Raw genomic sequence first — 23164 nt, 5'->3', positions numbered from 1 at the left:
CATTTCATTTGAAATACCATTAACTGAAATGTCTAATTGGACTGAAAGACCCTAACCATATTTTGGGTCCTAAAAAGATTCACCCCAATCCTTTTTCAGGTGCCTTCAATCTAAACATAAGCTGAAGTATGCATATTACATTAGGAGTGTTTGATACACCTATGTTTAGAGGGAGAACTCATCATTCCAGATGTAATACATGTGCCCCATTGTCCCTTTCCTCATGTTCTTTTTGGGCCTTCTGAGATGTATGGTTGAAAAATCAAAAGCAAAAATAAAAATGAATCATCAGGGAAGAGGTAGAAGTAGTAAGGCAGATGGCTTCTCAGATCTTTTACTTTATGCTTTTGATGCCAATCTTTTATCACTGTTTCCTTAAGTAGAAGAAGAATTTGGACAAGAAAGAATGAAAGGAGTGAAAATTGAACACTTTTCTGATGGACCCTATCTTAATCATTTGATAGCCGTAGGAAGGTGAAGACCAAGGTTGGATCCCAGTCCATCACCTTGAAATAATCAACCATGGTTTAATTTGGGGGGCCATACATTTGATCTTGGTAAGAGGAAAATGATAAAAAGAGTCACTCAGTTACTAAACTTGGTATGCAAAAAGTAATAGCAATGCTAACATTTGTTGTCAGAGGCAGCTTCTAATCTGTGGGTTGATGATCTTCCATGAAATCACTTTCTGGCTTCTTTAAGTGCACCTTTTAAAAATTTTTTGGAATTCTCTTTACAGGTAGAGATAAGATGAAAGTATCTGAGGATGACTTGAAGAAACTCCCACTAATCAAGTGGTGTATTTTGGAAGCCATTCGTTTAAGAGCCCCTGGTATCATTACTAGAAAAGTGCTGAAGCCAGTTAAAATTTTGGTGAGCTTTGGTTTGGTTTTAAAAATGAGCACTGGGTATTATATAAGACTGATGAATCACTGAACTCTACCTCTGAAACCAATAATACATTATATGTTAATTAAATGAATTTAAATTAAAAATCAATCAAAAAGAGAAAAAAATAATCAACTTTGAAGGAAAAAGAGTACATATAATGCCCATATATTATTAGATAATTCCTTAAGTTCCATGAAACACTAATGATGCTGGAACAGTTTACTAATAAGAGTTGTGCAGCAGCATCTTATTAATATGGATATTTATCTGTTGACGACTATTTTAGCTAAAATATAACCCTTTAATAATTATTCTGGCTATGTGATTGCATATCAGAATTCGTATAATCCTATAGAAATCAAGCAGAAATGCTATGGATAATAGCAACTGATATTAGCAATCAGCACTGAGTGAGGGAGAGAAGTCCTTTCTTTTTTTTTTTTTTTTTTAAAGATTTTATTTATTTATTTGAGAGAGAGAGTGAGAGAGAGAAAGAGCACAAGAGGGGGGAGCAGGAGAGGGAGAAGCAAACTCCCTGCTGAGCAGGGAGCCCAATGTGGGACTCAGTCCCGGGACTCCAGGATCATGACCTGAGCCGAAGGCAGTCGCTTAACCAACTGAGCCACCCAGGCGCCCGAGAGGTCCTTTCTATGAGCAAAGTAGGAGAAAATTCTCAAGTGCTCCATAAAAGTTATGTGCATGTGGCTAACTTTCAATTTAATATTTGGCAAACCATGCAGAACAAAATATTTTTTTCAAAATGGCTTGACGTAGGGCCTGCATTATCCAGATAGATCACATTTAGTCAGCCCTCAACTCTTACTAGCTTTTTTACACACAGTTTGAGATGGCTTGGATTCAAACCAAGGAAAATTTTTAGTAGTAGAACACAAAAGAAACAAAAAATCCAAATTTTATAAAAATTGCAACTTGCTACATCTAAAGGAGACATAGTTTATTTAGCAGATCTTACATAAATTATAGCATTTAGTTTTAGTGGGATTTTAACAATTTTTGTGGGGTTTTTTGTTTGTTTTTTTTAAAGATTTTATTTAATTGAGAGAGAGAATGAGATAGAGAGCATGAGGGGGGGAGGGTCAGAGAGAGAGGCAGACTCCCTGCTGAGCAGGGAGCCCGACGTGGGACTCGATCCTGGGACTCCAGGATCATGACCTGAGCTGAAGGCAGTCGCTTAGCCAACTGAGCCACCCAGGCGCCCCAACAATTTTTGTTTTTAAATAATCTATTAAGTACTTTAAAATATGAGTATAAAAAGGGGTGCCTGGGTAGCTCAGTTGGTTAAGCATCTGACTCTTGATTTCAGCTCCAGTCAAGATCTCAGGTTCTTGGGATTAAGCCCCATATCGGGCTCCTCACTCAGAGGGGAGTGTGCTGGAGATTCTTTCTCCCCCTCTCCCTCTGTCCCTCCCCACCCCTTGCCCCTGCTCACACTCTCTCTCATAAACAAATAAATCTTTTTTTAAAAAAAATATGAGTATAAAAAGATATGCTTTGATGAGATATGGTCCAACAACTTGGTGCAATTTAGTAGAGGAATGTGTTTATTACTCTGAATAATACTATAGTTTTTATTGAAATTTTATTAGCTTTATATCTGGCTAACAGATAATTAGCTGAATTATGGAAGTTACTTACCTGCTAGTAGGTATCTTGATTGTTATTTTAAGTATACAGATCCTATACATGCTTTGTTACATTTATACCTAAATATTTCAGTTATTTGGAGCTTTTGTAAATGGTACTTTTAAAAATTTTGGTTCCCAATGGTATTACTTGTTTGTAGAAATGCAGTTGATTTTTATGTGTACACCTTGTATCAGCAACTTTGCAAAACTCAACATACTTATTGGTCCTACAAGTGTTGTTATAGATTCCTTGGGAGTTTCTATGTAGATAATATTTTACTTCTTTTATTTCTTTTTCTTGCCTTATTACACTGGCTCTAATGTCCAGCACTGTGTTGAATGATAGTAGTGACAACAGATATCCTTGCATTGTTCCTGATCTAAAGGAAAGTCTTTCACTATTAAGCTAAATGTTAGCTATAGGTTTTTGGTAGATACTTCTTTTTTTAAAAAATATTTTATTTATTTGACAGAGAGAGACACAGCGAGAGAGGGAACACAGCAGGGGGAGTGGAAGAGGGAGAAGCAGGCTTCCCATGGAGCAGGGAGCCCGATGAGGGGCTCGATCCCAGGACCCTGGGATCATGACCTGAGCCAAAGGCAGACACTTAATGACTGAGCCATCCAGGTTCCCCTGGTAGATACTTCTTATCAAGTTGAGGAATATCCCTCTATTTCTAATTTGCTGAGAATTTTAATTATGAATGGGTGTTGGATTTTGTCCAGTGTTTTTTCTGCATCAGTAGATATAATCATAAGCTTTTTCTTTTTAACATGTTGTGATGGATTACATTTATTGATTTAAATGTTGAACCAGCCTTTCATCCCTGGAATAAATCTCATTTGATCATGATGTATAATTCTTTTTATACATTGTTAAATTTGTTTTACTAATATTTTGTTGAGGATTTTTTGCATCTCAGTTCATGAGAGATAGTGGCCTGTAGTTTTCTTTTCTTTTCTTTTCTTTCTTTCTGTCTTTCTTTTGTACTGTTTTGTCTGGTTTCTATAACATGACAATCTCTTAAAAAATAGTTTATGCTTGTCTTTCCCCCTTTCTCATGAACACCCAGATTCCTTTCTTTACTTCTTTATTCTCTCTTCCACCCTCCCTTCTTACTCTTTCTCCTTCCTTCCTTCATTCTTTCCTTTCTTCTATCCTTCCTCCTTTTGCTTTCTTTATTTCTCTGTGTGTGTGTGTGTGTGTGTATGTGTGTGAAAGACTGTAAAAAGAAAAATCAGCAGTATGTTTTCCATCTTCTTCCTTAACTCTTTTCTTTTTCTCTCATTTCCTCTTTCTGATCTCAGATTATAAATTTATTGTGGCCATTAACATCTCATATTTTTTCAAAGGTAATTTTACTCATTCAAGAACTTTACCAAAAGAAACACCAAGCTCAAACACATGCACACACATATACACTTGTGCATGTACAACCCCGATGATCCTTTATCTAACTTGCTCCTTGTATGACATCAATACTGAAACCTATGTTTCATCATAGTATAAATCTTTGATTTAAACATTTTTTAAACATTATTATACTTTTCATGCTTCAGAGTTTTAATATTTATTTCAATGGCCTTATAATAGGCCACTGAATTGGTAGCTTAAATATTTAATTATTTCCTAACTCTTGAGAATTTAGATACTTTCCTTTGTGGTTATTTTAATATAGTAATTATTTGCATCTTTGTGCATAGTAAATTTTTTTAATGATTATTCTTGAACTTTGTTTTAATAGTGGATTATTGGTCCAAGGCAATAAGCATATTTATGATTCACTGCATATAATACCCTTACACAACTGAGCTGTTTTATAATTCTAACATTATGGATTCCCAATAAAAATTTTTAATTAAAAGTAATAGATGTCTGAAACAATTAGAGAAGTTATGAAAAGATCATAGTCTCTTACCTCCACTTCCTCACATTCACAGTTTCTTCCTAGAGGACATGAGGCCCAGATGGATCCAGGCTCACTCCAAGCCCTAGTGGTGGCTCTCTTAGTGATCGGGCAACCCAGAGACATGTACTCAGGATGCCATCTTCCAAGAATGCTCCAGAACTTCCTTTCCTTATTTTTCACAATATCTTTTTAATATTTGTAAAAGGTACAGCAGTGTCTTCTGTACTTACTATTTCTTTTATAAATAAAATAAATACAACCTTTCCTCCGAGGAAGCGTACGCTAATCCCTGTGAACTCCTCCCCTGCAGAGTTGAGGCTTTAACTCTGAAAATGACAACTTGCACAGCTTTTTCTTATTATTACATAAATAAATCATGGTAATTATTTTTCAGGAGGAAACCATTAAAAAAAGCTAAAAGAGGAAAATAAAGATTGCTCAAAATTTTACAAGTCTGATGACCACTAAGAACATTTTGGTATTCTCATAATTTCAGATTTTTTTCCTGTAGTCTGTGCATTTTAAAAAATTCAGTTGGGGCCATAGTGTGCTAATTTTCTCATAATCTGCTTTTATATTAATAGTAGTTCACCAAAGTTTTCTGTCTCAATAAAAGACATCTACACCACTTTGAATTGTAGCATAATAATCTAATATTGGACATAGTATTGATTTTTAAATCAGTTCCCTAATCCTGAATGTGTATGGCTTCCAGTTGTTTATAAACAGTGCAAAGATGGGCATCTGTATAGCCAAATCCTGGTACACATTAGTAATTATTTCCTTAGTATAAATTCATACAATGTGGTCCTTTTAACCTTCATAAGTTTTCTAAAACAGGTGAAAAGTCTGTTGAATATATTAATGGGTTCCCAGAAATTTGGATTATAAAAACATTTCAAATGGGGTCATCTGTGTCAAGTAGTGGCAGAGGTTCATGTTTCCTACACCGTTGGACAACTGGTCAAAGTTTCTTGCTGTGAACACAGCAAGTGCTCTCCCACTGCTCTTTCCTGATGTCATCTGAACATGGTCTCATCGTTTATTTTTTGCTTCTGTACTTACTCCTTTCTATATTTTTGGAACAAATTAAAACAGACAAATATTATCTACTTTCTTTGACTTATTCTATTCCTTCTTTTTCTTTACTATACTGTCTTTCCAAAACTTTTAAATTTCTACCAGTATTCTCTTTTCAAGGTTTTATACTTTTGGTACACAGTTAATCTGCAAGAATGCCCAGAAAAGAATAAACAAGGAAGTGTTGGAAAATATGAATTATTAAAGACTATTAATTATCTTCTCAAGGTATTAAAACATGTTATAAAACTACAACAATTAAAATGGCATGAAATTTAATAAAATAAAATGGTATGATAAGGTGTCATACTAGATGTTCAGTATCAGTATAACAGACTGGAAAAATAATACAGAAACAAACCATTTTGTACATAAGAATGTAATATAGGATAAATGAATCATTATAAGTCAATGAAGGGGAAGAGATTAATATGTGGTTTGGGATGACTGGCTAAAAAGTGGGTATTTTTTAACTTTCAGAGTAGCAGTTCTCAAACTTTCTGTTCTCAGCATTGCTTTGTATGCTTAGAATTATTGAGAACCCCAAAGAGTGTTATCTATGTGAATTATATCTACCAATATTAACTTTATTTTAAACTAAAGCTGAGAAATTGTTATAATATTTATTTGGTAAATAAAAATAACAGGAAACCTATTACGTGTTAAAATAATAACATGGTTTTATGAAACATAACTGTATTTTCCAAAACATAAAAAATGTAGAATAGCATCATTTTAAGTTTTTGCAGATCTGTCTAATGCCTTGCTAATAGAGGACATCTGGATTCCCATAAATGTGTCTGGAATCAATCTGTTGTGATTTATTATTTCCGTTCATGGAAATAAAGAAAATCCACAGACATGTCACTGGAAAAGGAATCAATATTACAATAGCCTTTTCAGATTGGCTGTTCTCTCATACCTCACTCAAACTCAACAGTGGGAGTTTCTCTCTCTCTTTTTTTAAAGATTTCATTTATTTATTTGAGAGAGAGAGAGCACGAGCAGGGGAGGGGGCAGAGGGAGAGGGAGAAGCAGACTCGCCACTGAGCAGGGAGCCCGATGAGGGGCTCAATCCCAGAACCCCGGGATCATGAGCCAAAGGCAGATGCTTAACCGACTGAGCCACCCAGGTGCCCCAAGAGTGGGAGTTTCTTAAAAGTTTGTTGCAATCTGAAATATCAGTGAATTTTTTGTACTCAGTTACATGAAAATCCTTTGGTTTATCCTATACTTTGAATGAGTCTTTTACCCAGGAATGATTTTTGACCTCGCAGAGCCTCTGAAAAGGTCTTGAGAACTCCCAGAAGTTTCTAGACCACCTTTGAGAACCACTATGTTAGAGAGAAAAGGGCTGCCAGAGCTTAGGGTTCATCAATGAAACCACAAAAATGAACAGATTTGAATATATTGCATTAAAATTTAACATGTCTTTTTTTTAAAGTATAATCCAAGTTAAATGTAAACCAAAAATTATGAACAAATATAAATATAAGTACAACACAGGGGTAAATAGTTTTAATATTTAAAGAACTTGCAGATCAATAAGTAAAGCATGAATATAACATAGATTATTGAGGACAGGACATGAACACAAGAGTTCATGGGAGAAAATAACTTAACATGGAAAAATGCTCAACAAAGACATAAAAATGTATATAGAAACCAAAAATAACCTATTAAAAATGTCAGATTAGCAGAGAAGAGGGCAATGAAATTGGCATTCATATATTACAGCTAGAAATATATTTAGGCGCAAGATTTGAGGGAACAGTTGAGCAAACCGTATTAACAGCCTTCAAAAATATCCATGCCCTATGTCTTCTGAACATCTATGTTAAAAGATTTTATATGAAAAATGCTTTGTGGAAGAAGATGCTTTTGATGGCATTTATTATAGAAAAGAACCTAGGGAATGATTAAATTATTTATGGTTTAACCTACCCAGTAAAAGATTAAACAAACATTGGAGATAAAACTTCACAATGTGTCTACCATATAAAGGAAAAAATACTTATGCTATAATATTAGGTGAACAAAGTAAGATTCAAAAATTAACTATTCAGCACGATAAAACTATGTTTAACAACAACAACAACAACAACAACAAAACACTAAACTGGTAAAAGTACTGGAGGGAAGTCTAGCCAGTTGATGACTGTTTTTTGATGTTAGCACTCTGGTTGTTTTCTAGCTTTTTCTATTTTTCTGAATTTTCTAAAATTTTGACAGCATTTTTTATCATGCAAAAATGTATGCTTTTTAATTTTTTTAAAAGATTTTATTTATGGGGCACCTGGGTGGCTCAGTTGGTTAAGCGCCTGCCTTCGGCTCAGGTCATGATCCTGGAGTCCCTGGATCGAGTCCCGCATTGGGCTCCCTGCTCGGCAGAGAGTCTGCTTCTCCCTCTGACCCTCCCGACTCTCCCCCCTCTCATGCTCTCTCTCTCTCTCATTCTCGCTCTCTCAAATAAATAAATAAAATCTTAAAAAAAAAAAGATTTTATTTATGTATTTTGAGAGAGAGAGCACGCATGAGCAGGGGGAGGGGCAGAGGAAGGGGGAGAGAGAGAACCTCAAGCTGACTCCATGCTCGAGTGGAGCCCAACGTGGGGCTCTACCCCAGACCCTTTATGCCATTCATCAGCCTGGCATCTGCCTCTGTGACAGGAACTTCTTTCTGGTCTGCTCCGTGTTAACTCTGTTACTGAGATTCCATTTGAAGTCTTTTATTAGCCAGTGTTGTAGGCTTTGGCAGCCGGTAGTCTCCAAGTCATAATTATGGCTCAAAAGCCACTAAAGGGGTCTATTTGGTATGGAGAGGAAGGGCAGCTGTTGACTTTCCTGGAGCCCTGTCCCAGGGGTCCCCAGCCCCGCCTCCAAATACACATCAGAGTCCTCATCAGCTGATCTCAGAGTCAGCCATGAGCTCTCTAACCCCAGTTCCAGGAGGGGTAGAAGAAACAGACAGGTTTGGGATCTTACAAGTCTTTCCCTACTTCAAAAACGGTAAGAGGGCACCAGCACAATCCTCGCTCTCTTCCCAGTTTGAGAGCTCTCTCCGGCACTTCTGGCACTGCAATTGCCAAACCTCAAGCAATATTCAGCCCCCACTGGAGCCAACAGGGCTTCTCTTTGGTTAAAAAATGGTGACCCCATGGTCAACTAATCTTTGACAAAACAGGAAAGAATGTCCAATGGAAAAAAGACAGTCTCTTCAACAAATGGTGTTGGGAAAATTGGACAGCCACATGCAGAAGAATGAAACTGGACCATTTCCTTACACCACACACAAAAATAGACTCCAAATGGTTGAAAGACCTCAATGTGAGACAGGAGTCCATCAAAATCCTAAAGGAGAACACAGGCAGCAACCTCTTCGACCTCAGCCGCAGCAACTTTTTCCTAGAAACATCACCAAAGGCAAGGGAAGCAAGGGCAAAAATGAACTATTGGGACTTCATCAAGATAAAAAGCTTTTGCAAAGCAAAGGAAACAGTCAACAAAACCAAAAGACAACTGACAGAATGGGAGAAGATATTTGCAAATGACATATCAGATAAAGGGCTAGTATCCAAAATCTGTAAAGAACTCATCAAACTCAACACCCAAAGAACAAAGAATCCAATCAAGAAATGGGCAGAAGATATGAACAGACATTCTTCCAAAGAAGACATCCAAATGGCCAACAGACACATGAAAAAGTGCTCAATATCGCTCGGCATCAGGGAAATCCAAATCAAAACCTCAAATGAGATACCACCTCACACCAGTCAGAATGGCTAAAATTAACAAGTCAGGAAATGACAGATGCTGGCAGGGATGCGGAGAAAGGGGAACCCTCCTACACTGTTGGTGGGAATGCAAGCTGGTGCAGCCACTCTGGAAAACAGTATGGAGGTTCCTCAAAAAGTTGAAAATAGAGCTACCATATGATCCAGCAATTGCACTACTGAGTATTTACCCCAAAGATACAAAAGTAGGGATCCGAAAGGGTACGTGCACCCCTATGTTTATAGCAGCAATGTCCACAATAGCCAAACTGTGGAAAGAGCCAAGATGTCCATCGACAGATGAATGGATAAAGAAGATGTGGTATATATACACAATGGAATATTATGCAGCCATCAAAAGGAATGAGATCTTGCCATTTGCAACGACGTGGATGGAACTGGAGAGTGTTATGCTGAGGGAAATAAGTCAATCAGAGAAAGACATGTATCATATGACCTCACTGACATGAGGAATTCTTGATCTCAGGAAACAAACTGAGGGTTGCTGGAGTGGGGGGTTGGGTGGGAGGGATGGGGTGACTGGGTGATGGACACTGGGGAGGGTATGTGCTCTGGTAAGTGCTGTGAATTGTGCAAGACTGTTGAATCTCAGATCTGTACCTCTGAAACAAATAATGCAATATATGTTAAGAAAGAAAAAAAAGAAGAAGAAGAATGTAGCAGGAGAGGAAGAATGAAGGGGGGGCAATCGGAGGGGTAGACTAACCATGAGAGACGATGGACTCTGAAAAACAAACTGAGGGTTCTAGAGGGGAGGGGGGTGGGAGGATGGGTTAACCTGGTGATGGGTATTGAGGAGGGCATGTTCTTCATGGAGCACTGAGTGTTATGCACAAACAATGAATCATGGAACACTACATCTAAAACTAATGGTGTAATGTATGGGGATTAACATAACAATAAAAAATTTTTTTAAAAATGATGACCCCAGGGTGCCTGGGTAGCTCAGTCGTTTAAGTGTCCGACTCTTGATTTCAGCTCAGGTCATGATCTTAGGATCATAAGATTGAGCCGCGTGTCAGGCTCTGAGCTGGGCATGGAGCCTGCTTAAGATTCTCTCTTTCCTTTGCCCCCCCCACCTCTAATTAAAAAAAAAAATAATGACCCCCCCTTCCCATACACCACTTCCTGCTACCATAAAAAGACATGTTTTTAATTGTAAGGTGCTTATATTCTAGGTGCATAAGGTAAGTGTTTTGCAAATATCTTGAGGACATTTCAAAATCCCGCAGGGTTAAATAGATAAGTGGCTTCCAGTGATTGGTTCTGGGAGTTACTAATAAAATGTTTCTGTCTCAGTAAAGCTGACAGCCATCTAGTGGTTACACACTATGGGAGAGCTCTTTGTCCTATGGTTCCTGAACATGATAATGGAAGAGTGATTTTATGACACGGTTTTTAGTTCTTAGAATAATTTATATATCATGAAAACCTACGATAGCATAAACAGGGAAGGACAATGCAGACTCTTCTGCTTGAGGAAACACGCTACTTAGCCTCAGTCCCACAGCCACAGCGATCCCAAACGCAAAATCAACCAAAGACACACACAATACTCGCTTTGTCCTATGTCTTCCTAACCAGTTGTCTTCATATTCTTTCTGCCCTAACAGTTGCTTCAGGAGTGAGGGGAAAAAAAAGAGAGAGAGAGAGAGAGGATCCACTGTCCCTTCCTTGACACTACGATGAGTGTCCCAGGGACAGAACACCCACTGCCCTGTCCTCGGTGCTACTATGGCCGGTGTCCTGTCTCAGATTTTTCTGTTCCACAACCATAACCTAGGGGTCCACTGTGGTTCCCATCATCAGAAGCACTTGCTGCAAACCCCAGTATCGAATATCAAAAGCTGCATCACAGCAGACATATACTAGTTTCTAAAATGTTCTCATTTATCTCATTTATCTAATATTTTTCCCGTGTAACCAAATTTATAGGCACATGTAACTAATCATCAGAATTAGAACATAGCCATCGCCTAAGCTGGAAAATAGAAATGATCCTTCCAGGAAGGGGTTAGATTTTCTCACCATTGATTATAAAATGTATGTGTCTTCCCTACAATATAGTTGGAGCATTATTTTTAATGACCCAAACTCTCCTGAAAGTAGATTTCAAAAAAATGACTTGAAACTGATTTTTCTATCATAGAATTACACGGTTCCTTCTGGTGACTTGTTGATGTTGTCTCCATTTTGGCTGCATAGAAATCCAAAATATTTTCCTGAACCTGAATTGTTCAAACCTGTAAGTTATCTCTTTCAATATACATTGTCCTTTGATTTTAATTTCTTTTAAACCAGGAGTATGAATTCATAGATTAACTATCCCTCTATCATTAAGCATCCCTATTCTCTGGTAACTAACAACCAAGTTGACTACAAAGGAAAAATTTAGACTTGTAATATGGATGGTATAACACAAATGAGATAGAAAAGTTTTTTAAGATTCACCAACTTTAAAATAAATGACCTGAAACCAGCAAAGTACATGAAAGTAAATATGTCTGGTTCTGACAGAAGACTTATTTTATATTTGTCAGGCAAATTGGTTTTGTTATTGGTTTCCAAGGAGTATAACAAAAGAAGAACAAGGCAAATTAAAACTACTTTGCTGTATCTTAAAATTGAGGAGTTATGGGGCTGAGCAGAATCTTAAGAGTTCATTTAGTCCATTCTCTGCCTTTAGGTAAACTTTTTAAAAAATGGCATCCAAATGTATTCATTCCACATCCCAAGTTCCCTCCAGTAAGCAGGACTGCCAGTAACTGACTGAATTTATTACCAAGGGCAATTCTGTGATGGAGCCTGAGACCTTATTATAAATAGTCTTCCTTTTCTGAGGTCAATTCCGTGGTTGATTTACATTATCATTTACATTTACCACTTAAGAGAATTCTTTTTAAACCTTTTTTATTTATTGGTTCACATTCCAAAAACACAATTGTGTCTGATATTAATAACAGGTTGGGAAAAAATTACCAACAGCCCTGCAACTTTATATGCAAGGATTAGCTGTACAAAGTCATTTTTAGCCTAGAGAAATAAAGTTAAGCTTATTTATATAAGGCTGATTTGGAAAAAAAAAAAAATGCTTTCTTCCCACAGGAACGTTGGAAAAAGGCAAACTTAGAGAAGCATGCTTTCTTGGACTGGTTCATGGCATTTGGAAGTGGGAAGTACCAGTGTCCTGGAAGGTCAGTGAGACAGCTGGGCCACATTTATCCAAAAAGTCTAAGAAAGATGATGGCTCTGAGGGGGGGGACATTTTGGCTTAATCACCCTTTTCTTTATTATCAAACTACAGGGAGATCCAGGAGACCGCGTTTTGTTTGGTTGGCTAGTTGTATTGTGCGATATCTTTGTGGGAATGTCTACAGTGGCTTCTGATGAACCTCATGAGAACAAAAATATTATAATTGCTGCTACATGATGAAAGCAGGGTTATTAAAAATTTTTTTATAGAATGGATTAGAGTGGGGTGTAACTTAGGTTATATAATCATGCTTATATTCCATGTGAGAGACATGGAGTGGTAGGATCTACCAGATTGGGAAAATAATCAGAAATAGGATGGGTCAAGGGGAAGGATTTGTGGAGGACTGTGGCTTGAATGTAGGTGGCTGGAAGACGTGATGGAAATAGAGAAATCAGGAACAAGAGCAAGTTTGGTGGACGAGATGTTAAGTTTTCCTTTGAAAACTACTTAGTCTGAGATGTGGCAAGTATGTATCATATAACCAAAGTCTGTAGGTTAAATCTGAATGTTGAATAAATGGAACAATAAATAAAACCTCCATAGTCTAGTTTTTCTGCTTTTAAAAGTCCTTAACTTTTCTATTTAAGTAGCCAAACCATGAAACGTTGTTTCTGAAGACAGAAAAGCAGAATTTTTCAGGAAAGTGATGACTTCATTTGGACAGTGTTCTAGCAAGATGGATCTTTGCACTAGAAACTTAATCCCATAGATCTTTAGTATAATCCTCAGAAAACTGCACCCATTCTAAATTTGTATACCAAGAGCCAATTTATCTTCTCATATACCAAATCCATAGTGAGTCAGAGAAAATTGCCTTTAAAGTAACTGACGATCAAAGTTCATCATGAACACGTAGCCTTATGGCCTTGCATCTGTCACCCCTTGGAGTTCTGGCCACTGAAGCAGTATGAGAACCCCTCTCATTAATGAACACAGAAGGTTTTGCTGAATTTAGTAAATAAGTATTCAGTGCTGCTATCAGCTGCCAACCAAAAATCACAATGGAAGAATATTGTTCCTGCTCTGAATAATGGGAATGATGGAAATATGTTTGGAGGAAGAACCCCTGCTAAGCACTTCCCCATTGCTGGGAAACCCTTGGAAACAGGTAGGAAGGGAACTCTTCCCAGGAATTCTATTGCTGGAGAAGTCTGGTAGTTTTGTAGAAAAACAGGAGAAAGCAGCAAGAACTACCAGACTTCTTCAGCAATGGTAGCATGCAGAATGAGGAGTTCGCCTTACAGTGGACATTCTCTTCTTAAACTAGGAATTTAAATGAAGGAATAGAACAGGGGATTTCCAGTGTCGAGTGGATATCTCTGAGAGTTGATGATCTCAGCACAAAGGAATGTGCTTCCTGTATTGTGCTTGTGTGGGCAGACACACACACATACACACACCACCCTCCATCCAACAGCCTTAATTTCCCTTGCTTCCCATCCCTGCAAGAGGATGCCTGGTGGGCTGTCTCACTGTGGTCGCTGATATGGGTTACATTCCAGTGTAAAACAATAACCCTGATCTTTGGCAAGATACCTCACTTACAAAAGCTTGCTTGGTTAAGAAGAGGGTTTAGTAAGAGTAAGTCTACAACAGTTGAGAAGTGGAAATGAAGCGTGGATTCCTCAGGAGTAGAAACTGTGATCTCTACTTTTTGTGTATGTGTTTGGGTCCTTCCTATATCCTGGGGCAGTACTAGGCAACACTTGTATTGAATTACTAATGAAAATTACACAGTGATGGGAAAATTAGTTCAAACATAGGTCTGGCTGATAGTAGATTAATAGTAGTAGGGTTCAACCTAACAGATATCTCTGGAGCACCTAATATTAGTATGTTTATTCTTCCATTCAGTAAATATTTACTGAGGGTATGCTCTATGCCAGGATAGGGTTCTACGAGCTACCTTGGAAAACAAAATAAGGGATGAAGTCCCTTCCCTCAAGGAGATTATTGTCTTAACTCCAGTCACTTCAGGAACCACTGGGGAAATTCAAAGATGCATAACATTCCTGAGTCACTTATAATGTAGCTGGGGAGATGAGACAGAGCAACATGAAAAACAAGCTCTACTTAACAGCATAAGATGACCCATGAGAAATGCCAAATGACATATGTACATAATAACCACCGTAGGAGTTTTGAGGAAGGAGATTAGAAAAGGCTTATGGACTCGATGAGAGTCATCAATAAGCAGCACAGAGGAAAGCTCACCTTCCCAAGGGGCAGTGATATCAAAGTTTGAGGGGAGCAAGAAAAGTAAGCACTCACAGGAATGGGATGGAATGCAATGTACCTGTACGTTGGGGTTTGTGAAGCTCTGCATACAGTTGGTTCTACATGTTTATTTGAATGATAATACAATCTTAATAACTGTGCCTTATTCAGTAAAGTATCCCGCAGTACTTGGAGAAGTACTTGTATACTTAGAAATAGTTGAGTGCTTTTGAGGAGGGAGCACACTCAAATCTCTGTGGATTTCATGATAAGTTGCAAAGTCAGTTTACTCTGAGGAGTTTGTTACATAAACAAATGTATCCCCTCAACTCCGGTTGTTAAGTAGACTTGAACAAACTGTATTTACTTACCTAATTGTTTCCTAACATTTTCACTATGCTGTGCACAAGTCCTGGGGGCGGGGGGGGGGGGGGGGCGGGGGCTATAAAAAAGAGTTGGGAGTGAGGGTGGAAAGGGGTAGATGTGGTCAATTCCCAGACAGAGTCAGGCTACCAGACCCCTTTATGAATTGTTAGCCCTGCTTCTCTCTCTTACTGCTTTACTGAGGAGCAGTGACTTGCTGAAAGGAGCCCAGAAACCATTGGCAAAATTGCAGTCAGCTCTTTCCCAGCCATTTCATTTTGACACTTCATTATGAGGCTAAGATTTAAGTCTGTCAAGCGCAGAAGAAGCAATTCAAGACTGACTTTTGATACTGGGGCCAAAGTGCTCCTAAAATAAAACATGTTCATTTCTGAGCAGAGAATGTCAGAGAAGACCCTCTTTTTCTTCTGTTTACAAACTAGATCTCCAGCCTGGAACACAGAATACCTGGATGGGATTTCCATCTGTGAGAGAAAGAAAGGACACTCTCTGCCTGGGTGTCTTCCACCGCTCTCCCCTCTTTGTTTTTGTTTGTTCGTTTGTTTGTTTGATGGGCTTTCTCCCTTCATCCAACTCAGTGACTGCTCTTTTTTTTCTTTTTTTTAGATTTTATTTATTTATTTGACAGAGAGAGACACAGCGAGAGAGAGAACACAAGCAGGGGGAGTGGGAGAGGGAGAAGCAGGCTTCCCGCGGAGCAGGGAGCGCGATGCAGGGCTCGATCCCAGGACCCTGGGATCATGACCTGAGCCGAAGGCAGATGCTTAACAACTGAGCCACCCGGGCGCCCCACAGTGACTGCTCTTGAGCAAGTTAGATGTCTCCTGTTCAGAAACAGGGTTTAATTCCCAGGAAATGAGGACTGAATTAAAACTGTACGGTGTCACCATACCGCCCATGGGCTATTGTCTACCCATTATCTAACATTCTCTTCCCTTCCTGACAGCCCTCGCTTTCGTTTGGGGATCCATGGGATTCTGGGGTGCTGATTCCGCCCCCAGCTCCATAGGAGTGGAGCACTGTTCCCTAAGCCCATCCGCAAATCCCATCCCTGTCCCCTCCCTCCTTCCCATAATGATCGGTTTCATTGTCAGAGTAGGTTTCAAGCAGTGCCATTAACTACCTAGGTTTCTGTTGAGACTTCTGGGTCAAACAATCATTCCCTGTGGGATGTGAATTACAGAAGCACTTGGCCCCCAAAACTGTTGGCAGCTATTTTGAGACAATGAAAGCAGGCAGTGTTAGGATGCAATTGGTCCCGTAGAGCAGAGCAGTGGAGGCAAACTGGCTTCCTGGGAACATCGCTGAGCTGCTGGAGTGATCTCTGCCTGAGGCCAGCACCAGCTCTGTTTTTCAGGTACATAAAGCAATGCATTGTCAACTTCCTCTAGATCAGTGATTCTTAAAGTGTGATCCCCAGACCACCAGTAGTAACACTACCCGGAAACTTGCAAAAAATGCACATTCTTGGGCCCTTCCCCAGACCTACCAAATCAGAAACTTTGGGAGAGGGGCACAGCGATCTGTGTTTTAACAAGCCTTCCAGGGGATTCTGACGCAGGTGAAAGTTTGACAACCACGAGCCCAGAATACTTTGCCTCCTGCCACCAGACTGATTTTATTTTCCTAAAAGACTTCAAAGGCGGATGAGGTTATGGGGAAAGTCCTTCCCCTTTAAGTCGAGTAGCCATGCATGCATGAAGGATGCCTGTGAAAGTCTGTCAGTCTGCTGCCTTCCCTGAATTCCAGGGCGAGATCATTCTATTTTCATAAGCCGCAGCTGGTAGCAACTCGGAATATACTTCAGAGCCCCTGCTCCTGGCAACCGTGGCAGTTTTCCAGCCCATGCTGCCATTGCCCGCAATGACTTCTAGTAGGGGGGGAAAAAAAAGCAAGAGATTTTCTTTTCAAAAGCAAGAGAGGGAGGCAATATCAAAATCAAGACGTTAAACTAAAATCTTTCGCTTCCCGTAATCTTAGCATTCCTTTTGTACCCCCTGTTTCTTTCTGATGGAGCCCTGTTCTAGACCCCTGGCCTTTTAGAGTGACCCTCTACTCCTCGCTCTCTTTGGCCTTCCATGATGGCTCCCACCTCCTAAACCAGGTCTTCATGCCCCACCATCAGGTGACATTAGAGTTTCCTAAGCCTTCTCCCAGGCTCTATTATCTCTTCTTTCAGTCCATCTTACTCGCTACCCACAGATTCATTGTCCTCAAATAATCATCTCAGACTCTCACTCTCATGAAGACTCTGGTGCTGCTGTCTGCAGGCCAAGCTCAACAGCCTAGAACTCCAGGCTCCCCACAATTTGATGCTGATTTACACCTTTCTGAACACGGGGAGGCGCCTCCCAGAGGGTCTACTAGCCCCCAGCTACAGTGCCCACTCCTTCGCTTGCTCATACGCTCTGCTGCGTGTGGAATGCCCGCACTCAACATGTCTACTTAGTTAAAGCCCGTTTCCTTCCGTCCAGGTCTAGCTCAGGTTTGACCTCCACCAGAGCTATCACCGATTGCTCCAGATCACAGCACTCTCTGCAGACTCCAAACGTCCACAGCCCTTTACTCATAGTGTCACCCTGTCTCTCCAGGTGCATTCCTAGCGTGAGATCTGTTGCGTCAGACTCTGTGCTCTCGAGGTCTGTGTAGTGCTCCCTGAATATTTATCTACAAACGGGGGAAACACCCAAGTACTAAGTATTTAAGGAATTTTCAACATGTTTATATTTTAATGAGCTTTATTTGTAGATGTGCAATGTTGTCCTTGTAAGTGTAAAAAATAAATTTGTTATAAATAATATGCCTCATTATTTTCACTGTTTTGACATAAGAGCATTAAGAAAACTTTCCTAACATGAACATAGCTCAGTTTGCTTCTGTAAAAATACAAATTTATGAAGCCCATTCTCTTTGACATAAAAGCTTTTAATGTTACAGGGACGTATAAGTTAGTCTCTGATATTTTAGGCATCAAACAAAATTCAAGAACATGGTAAAGGCTTGAAAACACTTTTTTGCGATTGTAGAAAAAATGACTAGTGAAAAATTGAGGTAATTTTCCTACAATATTCAAATATTTGGCTTTGGAGAAAAGTATCATTTTTAGTACATATTACTTACTATCTGTATTATTAATTCACTTTACCTTTCCTCTAACTAGGATATCAATCAAAATGCTTAGAACTAATATGAAATATGTTAACTTTATGCTCTTTTAATAACTAATACTAACTTAATAACTAAACTGACTTAACCCTCAAAGATAAAAGAAGAAAAATATTAAAGCCTCTCTCAAGCACAGTATGAATTGGTCAAAAGCCTCCATTATCATTTTACCTTATGGGAAGTGCAGTTTTATGATTTTAAAGAACATCGCAGGGACTCAAGTTAGTTAAGGAAATGCCTTACAGATTGTAGTGGGAAGCTCTTTTAATGAATTCATATTTTTCCAATTATTTCTAATCAAAATATATGTAGTATTGCTAACATGTCTACTCTTAAATAGCTTGTGGACATTGGTCTTGCTTACGTTCTCCTCTGCGTGTAGAGGAACTATATGTTGAGGGTCTTCTGTGTGTCATAATGCTTAAAGAAATGGCGTTTCCACACACAGGTAGAATTTTTCAATAAGCGCAATTTATTCACTAGGTCTACAGCACATTCAGGATCAAAGACCCAACACTGTCACTCAAGTCCTCCATGAACAGGATCATCCTGCTCCGCCAGCTTCATCTCTCATCACCTCACCTCCTAGAGGGCAGGGCGTGAAGCCCTCACAGGCCCCTCGATGTTCCAGGGCCCCTTGTGAGCCTGTACCTTGGAACAGGTTGTCCCTCTGCCCCGAGTGCCTTCCTCACTGGAACGGCCGCCACCCTGCCCCCCAGAGTGTTCATTGTCCTTAGGCTGCGGCAGTGCGTCTGCGGAAGTGCCAACGGTCCTCTATGCCAGGGGGCCCAGCTCATAGCTGTGCACTGCTCTCTAGCAGACTACTGTCAGACAAGGGCTAAAGCCAGAGCTGCAAGGAAATAGGATTTGTTTGGATCAAGTGGAACCTGCGAAACTGTTTTGTAATTCACAAATGCAGAACTAGCCAGTATTTCTCCAGTGCTGCCAGATAAGCGTTGAATACTAGGAAGCCACGGCTTATTCTACCCCCCAAAACGTCAGCTGGGTTATCTGAGAAAGGGATCTCATCTAATTTACTTCCAGGAAAGGAGCTAAGTACTGAGAATTGGTCATTTTAGTAACTGGGAACTTTGATACTGAATTTCATATGTTGGTTGGTGCCCGCCACATTTTTCATTTGATATGGGGGCTCGTCCCCTCCATGAAATACTTCATGGGGCTTTAGAGATAGCACACTTTTTTTGTTATTCTACCCCTTTGGCTACTCCTTCCCAGTGTCCTTTGCTCATCTTTCTCACCTTCCTGACCTCCAAATTTTGGAGTGTCCCAGAACTCTCTTGTCAAATATCTAGGTGTTTTGTTTTGTTTTGTTTTCCTATTTAACTTACTCCCTTAGTGAGTTCTCTTGTCCTATGGCTCTAAATAATCCTCTGAATAGTGATGACTCTGTATTTATATCTCATATGTCTCCAGTCCTGACTGAATCTCTCCTAAACATCAGGCCCATTTACCCAGCTTCCTCTCAGCGTCTGCACAAGCTATGCTTAACAGGTCCAAAACTGAGCTCCAGAAGACAGCTCCCCAGCCTGCTCTTCCTTCGTCCTCACTATTGCTGAGGTAAATAGCAACTGTATCCTTGCATTTCCTCAGGTCAAAAACTCATTGTCAAGTCAAAAGTCATTCTTGACTCTGTCTTCCACATCTATAATGCAAAGCCCATCATCCAGAGTATATCTGGTCTCTCACTCTGGCTCATGACTATTTCTGCCATCCTGGTCCAATTCACCACTTTCTATTGTCTGGAAAATTGTAATGGCTTCCTAATCAGTCTTCTGGCTTCCATCTCCATCACCTTATGTTTTATTCTCAATGTAGCAGTCAGAATAATTCTTTTGAAACCTAAGTCATGTTTGCTCAAAACTGTCCAATGGCTTCCCATCTCACCGAATAAAATGTAGTCTTCAGCATGCCCCGTGGGCTCTCTACTTGCCCGGGGTAGTTCTCTGACAGCACCCCCCCACCCCGCCTGTTCATGCTCATCTCTGGCAATACTAGCCTCCTCGCTGTTCCTTGTTCTCCTTTCTCTGGATTTGTGCACCTTCTACTCCTTCTGCATGGAATTCTGTACTCAGATATTCATATGGCATATTCTCCTCCTCCATTCCAGTATCTGCTGAAATGTCACCTCCTCAGGGAGACCTTCTTCACCTGAAATATTGTAGCCCACACCATCACTCCATTTCCCCTTATCTTGTCTTACTTATTATTTTAGTACTTATTCTTGTACTTTATATATGCATTCCTTGTTTATTTGCTGCCTACTTACTACCTCTCTGCTAGAATTTAAACATTTTTATGAAAGCATGAGTGGTTTTTTGTTTACAAAAGTAAATTTTGTTAAGTTCAGCACTTAGAAGAGCATAAAGCACAGAAAGACAATAAACATTGAATGGATAAATGAATGGAGATCTCATTTTATTATAAGAACTCTTAGTATGTAACCTAAGTGACAGTTCACTGTTCCCATAACTGTTACTCTTTTCCAGGAGGGGTAAGGAGGAAGGGCATGTGACTTATATCCACACCCTTAGTTGTCTCCTCCAAATTAGACCCTTAGTGTTCTGCGATGTTTGCCACGGTCCCAGCTCCTCGTGGAAGATGAGGTGCTGTTTCTTTCACACTATCTCCAGCAGAGAGAGGAAAGTGAGGCTCTTTACACTTTCTGTTATTTTATTATCTTTATTCTTCACAGCACTGTTGTACAGGACCATGTAAGTGCATCACTCGTGACTGCATTTAAAAAAAATTATACAGGTTTGATTCCAGACCATTGTAACAAAGCAATTATAGCAATAAAAGTGAGTCAAATGAAATTTTTGGGTTCCCAATGCATATAAAAGCTATGTTGTGGTCCGTTAAGTGTGCAATAGCATTATATCTAAAAAATGCATGTACCTCACTTTAAATACTTTATTGCTAAAAACATGCTAACTATAAGCTAAGCTGAACTTTCAGCTAGTGGTAATCACTGATCACAGATCACTATAACGAGTTTAATAATAATGAAGGTTTGAAATACTGTGAAAATTACCAAAATGTGATTGAAAGACACAAAGTGAGCAAATGCTGTTGGAAAAATGGTGCCCATAGACTTGCTCAATGCAGGGTTGCCACAAATCTTACATTTGTAAAAGAGGCAATATCTGTGAAATGCAATAAAACGAGGTATGCCTGTGGTATAGTCAGGAAAATATAAAAATTGTACATGGGCGCCTGGGTGACTTAGTCGGTTAAGCGTCCAACTTGTGATTTCAACTCAGGTCACGATTTCCTGTATCTTGAAATTGAGCCCACATCAGGCTCCTTGCTCAGCCCACTCAGCCAGGAGTCTGCTTGAGATTCTCTCCCTCTGCTCCGCCTCCTCCACTCATGTGCATGCGTGCTCTCTCTCTCTCTCAAATAAATAATCTTTTTGTAATTGTACATAAAATATTTCTTTTACCAGGGCACCTGGGTGGCTCAGTCAGTTAAGTGTCTGACTCTTGATTTTGGCTTGGGCCATGATCTCAGGGTTGTGGGATTGAGCCCCAAGTTCCCCAAGGGCTCATACCCCCCAGGGGCTCCATGCTCAGTGCAGAGTCTGCTGGAGATTCTCTCTCTCCCTCTCCTTCTGCCCCTCCCACTCATGCTCTCTCTCTCTCAAATAAATAAAATATTTAAAATATATATATTTCTTTTACCATAACTCAGGAGAAAAGCACTTCACAGGAAGTCCCCTGTCTCTACCATTGACTCCTGTACACAGGGCTGTGCTTGTCTGTTGCAAAATAGCCACAGAGCAGTCACCCTCCTTTTCACTTCATCCCTTCCCCAAGGACTTGCTTTCACTCCAAGATCCATCACGTTTCTCCATTAGTTCATTTCTCAAAGTCTGAGAATAATACTGGGGTCTTTCAGCACGACTGTCCACCATTGTCCTTGGGACTTGAGTTCCTCGAAACAGTTCTTCATGGGCATGGCACATCATCTCCCCCTCTCTTAAGATATGCTCAAAATGTGGATTCTTCAAATTCTGTACTGAATAATTGACTGCCATTTCAATATCTCTCTTTCTCTTTCACATAGCTCTCAAAGACAATCATCTTTCTTTCCTATGAGATGGTTTGCTCCAAATCTATAAAGAGGAAATTAAATATTTACCCCCAAATTATCAAGGCTGGTCTCTCTCACGATAAAGTTAGGGTATTATTATAAAGAACAATGGGAGGAACACTGAACATGTATTTCTTATAAATCACAGCATCACAGCTGAAGTTTTGCCAGCCTTTGTCCTGGGCCCATTTCTCTATCAGTCAATTAAAAAAAAAAAAAGAAAGAAATATAAACAAACAAACAAAAGAACAATGTTTACTTTTTTCTTTCAAATCTTCAAAGATGTTGTTCTGTTGTCTTCTGGCTTTCATAATTTCTGATGAGAAGTCCGTGATCATTTTAATTAAATAATTAATTAATTTGCTTATTTATTTATTTATTTATTTATTTACTTTTTATTTATTGTGTTCCCCCCCCCCCCGGCTGCTTTTAAGATTTTTTTTCTTTGTCACTGTTTTTTAACAATTTGATTATGATTTGCCTTGGAATAGTTTTCTTTATGTTTCTTTTGCTTTGGGTTCATTGTGATTCTTAGCTCTGTAAATTAATAGTTTTAACAAATTTGAAAATGTTTTAGCTATTATTTCTTCAAATATTTTTCCTGCCCACCTATCTGCATCACCAAATTACATGTATGTTAGACTCCTTGATACTATTTTATAGGTTACTTATACTCTGTTTATTTCTTTTTTCAGTCTTTTTAATTTAT

At 39.3% G+C, this 23164-nt stretch overlaps 1 protein-coding gene across 3 annotated transcripts in view; it reads left to right on the top strand.

The window, feature by feature from the left end:
- The window catches only part of LOC123837783 (24-hydroxycholesterol 7-alpha-hydroxylase), an 88887-nt gene that overhangs the window by 59338 nt on the left and 6385 nt on the right, over positions 1-23164 (top strand). Inside the window, exons 9-12 of one of the 3 annotated variants that reach the window (XM_064597683.1) lie at positions 740-873; positions 11470-11565; positions 12426-12514; positions 15784-17942. In XM_064597683.1, coding sequence (XP_064453753.1) covers positions 740-873; positions 11470-11565; positions 12426-12514; positions 15784-15802 — 338 coding nt within the window. In that variant the 3' untranslated portion in view covers positions 15803-17942. Of the gene's footprint in view, positions 1-739; positions 874-4478; positions 6516-11469; positions 11566-12425; positions 12515-15783; positions 17943-23164 lie in introns of those variants that run through there. The other 2 variants (XM_045866978.3, XM_054505400.2) reach the window with 2 other exon arrangements.

This window comes from Mirounga angustirostris, unplaced genomic scaffold (assembly GCF_029215605.1).
Source record: "Mirounga angustirostris isolate CCGP_5_RB_7025 unplaced genomic scaffold, mMirAng1.0.hap1 SCAF_8, whole genome shotgun sequence".
Lineage (NCBI taxonomy): Eukaryota > Metazoa > Chordata > Mammalia > Carnivora > Phocidae > Mirounga > Mirounga angustirostris.
This window is presented reverse-complemented; position numbering and strand designations above follow the sequence as displayed.